The 8,812-nt window shown below is 37.7% G+C and overlaps 1 protein-coding gene across 1 annotated transcript; it reads right to left on the bottom strand.

The window, feature by feature from the left end:
* Positions 1–4,605: 4,605 nt before the first annotated feature.
* LOC126298714 (uncharacterized) lies at positions 4,606–7,772 on the bottom strand. Its single transcript, XM_049990137.1, has 3 exons — positions 7,653–7,772; positions 7,084–7,174; positions 4,606–6,004 (listed from the first exon to the last, which is right to left on the bottom strand). The coding sequence occupies exons 1-3, from the start codon at positions 7,684–7,686 to the stop codon at positions 5,479–5,481; spliced, it is 651 nt and encodes a 216-aa protein (XP_049846094.1). The 5' UTR covers positions 7,687–7,772; the 3' UTR covers positions 4,606–5,478.
* Positions 7,773–8,812: the final 1,040 nt, after the last annotated feature.

Raw genomic sequence — 8,812 nt, 5'->3', positions numbered from 1 at the left:
AATCAGGTTTGCTTTAAATACACTCTGTAATGGTCGTGAGCGCTAATTATGTTTGAGACTGGACGTGGTCAGTTGATGTAACTCAACCATACCTTTACGGTGATTAAGATGACAATACCAACAACCTACTGAGTCTGAACGAGGTCTTGTAATAGGAATAAGATGAGATGGATGTTCCCTTTGCTTTATTTCAGAAAGACTTGGCAGGAATGTAGCCACTGTACATGTTATCTAGCAATGGTGGTTACGAGCATGCACGGTCGCAAGACGACCGGGCTCCGGACAGACAGGTGGTACAACCGAGAGGGAGGACCATCGTGCTCGGCATGTGGTTGGGTCGCTACGTACTGCATCTGCAGCAGCACTTTGAGGAGCAGTTGACACCACAGTGACCCAACGAACTGTTACAAATAGTGAACTTCAAGGATAACTCCTATCCACACGACCTGTAGCGTGCATTCCTATGGATCCAAACCACAGCCATTTGTGACTTCAGTGGTGTTAAGAGAGAGCTCATAGGAGGGCTGAATGGATATCTGTTGTTTCGTGATAAAAGCTGACTTTGCCTCGGTGGCACTGATGGCCGTGTGTTCGTTCGGAGGCCACTTGAGGACCGGTTGCCAACATGTCTGCTTGCTAGACGCAGTGGACCTATACCTAGCGTTATGGTAGGGGGTGTGATTTCGTATGACAGCAGGCTCACTCTCTTTGTTATCCCACGCACTCTGACTACAGATCTGTACGTCGCTCAGGTGATTCAATCTGTTGCACTGACATTAATGAACAGCTTATAATTAGTGCTTTCCAAGAGGGTAACGTTCGCCTAGACGACGCTGTTGTAATCCTTCATGCTCTACAGAGTGTCGACATGCTGTCATGGCCTGCTCGGTCACCAGATTTGTCTAAAATCAAGCGCATGTGGGACATCATCGGCCGACAACTCCTGAGTCATGCACAACTGCCATCAACAGTCTCTGTATTGCTCGACCAAGTGAAAAGGCGTAGAATTCCATCCCACAAACTGATATCCAGCACCTGTAAAACACAATGAATTCAACAGTCTAGCGGCTACATCGCTTATTAATGTGCCAGCATTTCACTTACTCAGTGACGTATCTCGCACTTACATTACCTGTGATCATGGAATGTTAATCACATATTTTATGTAGACAAATGTATTCCCGAAATTTCATTATTCTTTAGTAATTATTTTTGGTGTTGTGTGGCAAAACCATTTCCTTACTGTCTTGTCATTCACTACTCAGATACCTAAAAATGTAAAGTATAGCTGCAGCTATGATCATTTGATAATTTGCAATTGAAGTCCACAGCTGCATCTGAATGTAGGAAAGGTTGGAAAATGAATAAAATTTTTATAATTGATGTTATTTCGTAGCAGCACCTTTTGACGACATCAGTTTTTAACGTAAGCGAAGGAAATGAACATATACAGTAAGACCAACATGTAGGGGAATCACCCGGCCTATTTGAAACCTTCCACTCAATTACTATTAAAGAATAACAGTAATTCTAAAACCATATTTCTATGACTTCCACTCCCCGAAAATCACTTAAACATTTTGAAAAAAAATTCTCGTAAACATGTGAAAATGTTACACCTGTAGTACTATGAAATTATGAATGTTAATGAAGAGGCAGAAGCTTGTTTCTGATAAAACTCCAGGTGTTCACTATATATTCGACTCGGTTAAATCGAAAAATATGTGTACATTAATTACTAATGTTTACATTAAACTTGATCTAGAGTGTTACCACTTTCATGCGATTGAGTACTACTTATTTCCAAAAGAATTATTACCCTCCATGTCTAATATGTCATATATTTAGCTAAACCTGCAGTCCTTCTCAGGAACTAGCAATTGATTTATTCTAATGTCTGTTAATTTTTGAAACAATCGATTTTTTGTGACAATTATAATAGCTTTCGGCCTACAATCACTTTCTCCAGATTCTACAGTAGAGAAAATGAAAGCATCGATTAAGACACGAAAAGAATACGAATGTTTTCACCAGGGGTACCTGCGAGCGAAGCAAAATTCTTTAACCATCTTATGGTTCATACCTCTGAGCGGCATTTTGGAACCAATTACAGTGTGACATCCGTTAGGTTATTACATAAGTTAGCAAAACTTGTGTTATGCGTGTTGACATTTTGATTGCTACGGGTTTATTTATCCATTGTTATCTTTTAGTTGAATTTCACATCTGCTGTTTGAGTTTATGTATTGTCATTACTGTCATTTGGGAATAGTGTGTAGAGCTGTGGAAGCTAGAAAACGGAGTAACAAGTGGAGATATCGGAACACTTCCGACATATTCTTTGGATTCATTGAATTCAGTAGAGGGGTGACATCTGTGGAGGCAGCCAGAAACAGTTACGCTGTGTACAGGGATAACGCCATTAGACGATCGTTTTGACCCTGTCAGAGAGATCTTTGGGATTTGATAAAGAACGTTTTATCGCATTAATCCACAACGATCCACGTCAGTTGGCCTCGAGAACAGGCAAATATGATGGCATGATTTTAGAAGGGAAATAATGATACAGCTCAGGACAGCTCGTATGGAGCCCTCATGACATGCTGTATTAATGTAGACTTGTTTCTGCATTCTGTTGGGAGTCAGAAAACATACATAAAGTTAAACGTAAAGAAGACTAAATATATAAGAGAGTATTTACTGAAGATGACCTAAATTTGGTGAACCCTATCTTCTGATTAAACAAAGACAACAAAACTGTGTTCTTGGAAGGAGTGGGACCCCCTTTAATTCATTACTGTTCACGTTTTTCACTAATGTGCTAGGTAAAGTCAGTTTCTAGATTCCTAAACAGCAATTTTAACTGCTGTGTTCTTGGAAGGAGGGGGACCCTCTTTAATTCATTATTGTCCACGTTTTTCACTAATGTGCTAGATAAAGTCAGTTTCTAGGTCCCTAAACAGCAATTTGAAGAACTTCAATACGATATTGCATAAATTCCCCCATATTCCTTTCTGAATGAGTGAACGCCCAGAGAGTAATTCCAGATTTGGAGAGAACCTAGAAAACACATCTACCAGTATTGCTGTCAGTGTGAGCTGCATTCAGCATAAGATTGCTCGCTAAGTACTTTCCAAGTGAGCTCTCTGTCATTATTATCAGAATTTTTTAACTATTGCCTCATGGTTTATTATATCACCATATTACAACAAAATATCAATTTAATGATTTTGGCTGGCTGCTGTGGCTGGGCGGTTCTAGGCGTTTCAGGCTGGAACCACGCAACCACTACAGTCGCGGGTTCCAATCCTGCCTCGGTCATGGATGTGTGTGATGTCCTTATGTTAGCTGGGTTTAAGTAGTTCTAAATAATCGGGGACTGATAACATACGATATTAAGAGCGATAGTGCTTAGAGCCATTTGAACCATTTTTTTTTTTTGAAGTCCCATAGTGCTCAGAGCCAGCTGAATCTTTTTGTAAATAATTCTTTGTGTATGGATCTGTATGCACTGAGCTTTGGACCATCACATTAACAATTTTCTTATTACAGTAAAGCTGCTGTTATACCATAGGCTAAATCACATAAATTAAATTAAACATACACAAATATTTACGATATCTACTATTGGAATTATTTCTCAGTTATCATTCCAGTTACATTTCAGATTATTTATGTGAATTCTAAAAAAAACTTCTCCTTTAATCTTGTCGCACTGAAACTACATAGGACCTCATTGCTTAGCTATATGTGTCAAAAGTGAAATATGAACGAAGTTACAACAGATCTTCAATTTTCTTGCAGGTAAAGGACTGGAAATTCTGTAAGAAATAGGAAATTACACAGTGGGAAAACAGTTCCTGGAGTTGTGTGAATACTGACATGAAATTGTTATATTCGTAACATCAAATGTAAAGTAATATAATAATCCCATATGAGAATTATTGTATAGGTAAATTAATATGTCTTCAAAATAATAAAATGAATGGAATTTGGATTATTTAGACTGCATTACATAAAGCAACTGCAGCAAGTGATTGCGTTCTAGAACAGATCATTAATTATTATGTAAGAGCAGTACTTAGACATGTGTTTATGTGGTGACAATTATGCACTATAATCATTCAGCAAATGTGCGTTCAGTGAATGTAGATGGTTATGATGGCATCAATAACTTCCACATCAACCAGGCAGTAATTAGATAACCTTAATGCTGTATATTATTTACTTGTTTACTCTGATATGTTCATTATGTGGTGACAACCCTCTCCCTCTCTGTCTCTCTCTCTCTCACTCACTCGTTCACTCACTCACGCACTCTTTCCCTCAATGATCTCACCTTCCATTCCCCCTAACTGTTTACTATGACTGGTATGTAACACTGCTGTGTATAGTAATTTGAAGGTTTGTTCAATATCCATTCTATGCATAATTAGAGAAAATTGTTATATTCCTTCATGCAGGAAAATTCATAAAAAAAATTCACTACATGCTTAGTGTCTGTCCTATTGGAACACACGAGGAACGGCAATATTTTTCTTAAGAACTATAATCACACCACAACAGTACTATGAAGGTAGGATGAGACATTCAAGTCTACAGAAGTTATTCAAAAGCATCACAAAGATGCTATTTATTTTTGTTAAGAACCACTACAAATTTATAATTGTAAATATACAATCATTGTAAACATTAAACATTGAAGCAAAAGTGGTAACATCAGCTAGTGCTCTTGTAAAATATCTTTTCATTCTTTATAACAAACTTTTCAAAAGTCTCATCTTCCACTGAAGCTGTTAATCGAATATAATGAATTAGTATATTCTTACAGATAATGTCATAAATTTTGCATCTGCAACTCTACAAATCTTCCAGACATTGAATACAAAAGCAAAATCAATAAGTTTTACAGGACAGTCATTTGTTTTATAAGGCACATTTTGTGACAATCTGACTATCTCTTGAAACCGTTAGTTTATCTATTTGCACATTATACATAAATTGGGCAAAGATAGTGTAAGATGGCGAAGGTGGTAACATTGACAAGAGAACATCCTTGGTAGCTCTTGTGAAACCACCAGGTAATCACACCTACCCAATAATTCACTTCACATTTACCTAAATTTGCTGGTAGAATATAGATTACCGAAGCACAATTGTCTTCTGTGGTACAAATCTCAAAATAATTGAATGTAATTATGTCCACTATGACTCTATTGTTGTGATAAGAGTATTTTCCATTTTTATATATTCGTGTGTGTGAGTGTGTGTGTTTGTGTGTGTGTGTGTGTGTGTGTGTGTGTGTGTGTGTGTGTGTGTGTGTGTGTATGTGTGTGTGTGTGCATATGCAGCAACGAATCACTCAGAGAGTTAGAATTGCAAAGAAGGATAAAAGATTAGAAAGAAACAAGAATTGACTATGTCTGGGAGGAGGGTTGGTTAGTTCTGAGTATATGATGGACACGTGCGTGGAGCCTTCTAAATAACAAATGTATCGTTGTATTTGACAGTAACGAAATCTGCACTTCTGTACCTCACTGTGTGTATAATCCCAGAGATGAATGTAAACTGGTGTCTCAAAATACTCCACATGGAAGTAGTAATTATTGCAGCTATGATTAGTATTATCATGAATTTGACTAATTTGAGAAGAGCAGTAGCTGTAGGCAAAGGTTTGTTTTCCATCCAGAAAACTGATGTCTTATTCCCTACTGTTGTATTGGTCTCTGATTGTGGTGTATGTGTGTCCAGTTTAGCTTCCTCTCTTGTCACACTGAACTTATCATACCACTGTTCGAGATATTCCATTTCAGCTTCAGCTGTTTCTGTGCTGTACTGTTGGATACGCTCCTTGGTTTCCATTCCAGATCGCAGTCTGTTTATGAACTCAACATCAGTATTCTCCTGGTCATATTGCTCAGAGAAGTCATCCATATCACTAGGTAATACAGTATTATCTACTGTCACTGACACACTGGATACTTGGCTGAAGCCAGGACCTTTCCTGAAAGTAGGAAAATCAAAATTATTAGTAATGTTGAGAAAAACTGGCGAAATGTAACGACACAGCAGCAAAAAAAAAAAATAATAGCTACTGAAAGATATGAAATAAATAAAAGTGGTTACTAATGCTAATATCAGAATTAACCAAAAAGATTTACTATTTAGAAAACAGAATTGCTTATCCATTAGTTATGGAAGTTGCTGTATACAATGGATTATAACTGTAAACTAATGCAGTACTAGCAGAAAACATTTATAGGCCCATGCAATCGTTCCATACATTCTACATTAGAATCGTATCACAGATTTAGCTCCAGTTATAGGTCAGCATCATAACTGTCACACCTAGTTTCTTGGTGCAGTCTATGAAATATGTTCTCAGGATTAAAAGTGTTTGTCAAAATCAGTGTCCCAAACTAAGACAAATTCTGGTAATGAATTTCACAGCTACAGCTTCACCCATGTCAACCTGTGTATTAAGGTGGCACATACTGAAGTGTATGCCCATACTTAGGTTTCCAGCATTATTGTGATATGTGCTTGCATGCAGCAATCAGTTTTGTTATTTCAACTGTGACTGTCAGACACAGTTCGTTGTACAGTTCATTGTAATAATAGGCAAATAAACCTGATACTAGACAGAAGTGAAAATGGTGATGTATAAAATTCCCAACACATTACAAAAACAAATAGTAATGATGACTTAATGTGTCTGTTAATTTTATTTGTATGACTCATGGAAGTTAGCTAACTTCCATATCTGATGTTTCTAAACTATAAAAATGTAACATTAAACACTGATTAATGTGTAAAAGGAGGTTGTAACTTGGTAGCTTTATATCCTATTAGCTAATTGGAAATTCGTTAATAAAGTAAAATAACAGAAATGTACATGGTAATATACCACTAAAATTTACAGAGAATTCCTTGCCCTTGCACAGGACTCCATCTAATATATTATTATCAAAAGTAAACACTTAAAAAATGAATTTACTTAATCTTAAACTCCATATATTAATGTTGTAAACCTGTGAAGGCTAGTAGAACAATAGTAAAGAGTAAGGACATAGTAGTACTTACTCATACTGACGGTCAGGCAGCTCATATCCAGGAACAATAGGTGTGAAATTCCCAGAATTTGTGGTAGGTTGTTTTAGTACAGCGCTAACAACTGAAACAGAAATTTGTCTGTAAGTACCCACACGAAATGAAAATCAGGTAATGTGTTTTATGTCCGTAACAGTTTGCAACAATGTTCTTGTACCAATAAACAGAAGTTGTAAATGAGAACATTTCTTGAGCTGTAATACAATGGGGGAACATATTTGTATAAGGTGTCGACGTGTTCATCACGTGCATAGCTTAAATACGTCAGTTGTGCGTTATATTTTGTGCTGCGTTATTCTCAGCCCTCTATCAGTGATACTTTTACGAAAGTTTCAAAATCATTTCGATAGCAGCTCTTCTTTGCGAGGACTCGAATACATTAATTACATATCAAAATAATTTTTAGAAACTTAATGTGCAGCAGCAGGCTGAGAAATCGACTGTAATCATTTTATAGACCAATTACAGTAACCAATAACTTAGGGTGTCAAATTAAAATTGATGTAGCGGAAAGAAGATATTCTTCGAGTAATGGTACTTACCAAAAACACATAGCAAGAAAGTGAGGAATTCCATATCTGTAGTCAGATGCCAAATCACAAGACCATTCGTGCACTAAGCAATAGATCACGTCTTCGCTACACAACGAACAGCTCGAGAATAACGCGAGTTTGTGTTGTCACTGGCCAGTGAGGCGTTCGGCTACTGGCGAGCGAGCCTACGGTTAAGAGCGAGTAGAAGTCGCCCTTCCAGCAGAGACGCCAGCTCCATCTCTCGAGTAATCTTGGTATCAACCACGTGATTTCTTATTTCGCTCTCTTTCATACTGGCCTCCCAATTTTTTTCCAACAGGTGATATGAATCTGAAAAGAAATAAATGTTTTTGAGACGGAAGTAACCTTTAGTTTGGGAGCAGGAAAAAAATTAATAGACATAGGTGGAAAACTTTAAACACAGTGTGTTAAATAAGTTCTATTTATGATAAAAGAGGGTTACCTCGTACTTATCGTAATTCTTAACTACGATTTTGTTTAACGCCAACGGCGTTGCTGATGTGGTAACTTCGGTTCTCGTCACATCACCGAATTTAAGGGCTGTCGGGCTTGTCTTGCACTTGCATGGGTGAGCATCGGGATCCAGAGAGCGTTGTTGACAAGCATGGTGTACGCAGACCTTGTGAAGCAACTTGAAGTGCTACTTGACTGATAATTAATGGCCCAGACACGAAAACTTACAACGGTTGGGAGGGCTTTGTGCTGTCCACATACCCCTCCATATCCGCATCAAATAACGCCTATCGGCGGAACATGACATGGCGGTCATCCGGTACCAGTTGGCATTCCGAGGTCTGTTCGGATAGTATCTGTCCCTCAGCGAGTTTTTTGAGCAAGTGATGTGGCTGTCGTAGCTAGCGACCACCTTTCTTATGTCTCAGGTAGACCTTCACAAATTGATTTCGTAAGACGGATTAGCTGCAGTATTGATACCAATGAAATATTGTTTAGGCGTTTCTGGAATATGTTGTTCAGTGTTACGTAGAACTTTAAATCTGATGGGAAAGTTAGATACGTTGGAGAATATTTAAAATAGTCATGCCGCATTAATGCTTTCGTATTCAATGTTTTGGATGGCGCGTTTCCAGCAGAAATTTGACCAAAGTTCTTTAATCATCGTCAAGAGTCTAATTCCTCATTTAAAACAG

Source organism: Schistocerca gregaria, chromosome X (assembly GCF_023897955.1).
Source record: "Schistocerca gregaria isolate iqSchGreg1 chromosome X, iqSchGreg1.2, whole genome shotgun sequence".
NCBI classification, from domain to species: Eukaryota; Metazoa; Arthropoda; class Insecta; order Orthoptera; family Acrididae; genus Schistocerca; species Schistocerca gregaria.
Note: the sequence above shows the minus strand (reverse complement) of the source record. Positions and strands in the feature narration are given on the sequence as shown.

Excerpts from the sequence above, each read along its gene's own strand:
- LOC126298714 (XM_049990137.1), bottom strand. The coding sequence starts at position 7,686 with ATGGAATTCCTCACTTTCTTGCTATGTGTTTTTG. Across the intron at positions 7,175-7,652 it reads TTTCTTGCTATGTGTTTTTG|TTGTTAGCGCTGTACTAAAA; the intron begins GTAAGTACCATT and ends TTTCTGTTTCAG. Across the intron at positions 6,005-7,083 it reads CTGCCTGACCGTCAGTATGA|GAAAGGTCCTGGCTTCAGCC; the intron begins GTAAGTACTACT and ends TCCTACTTTCAG.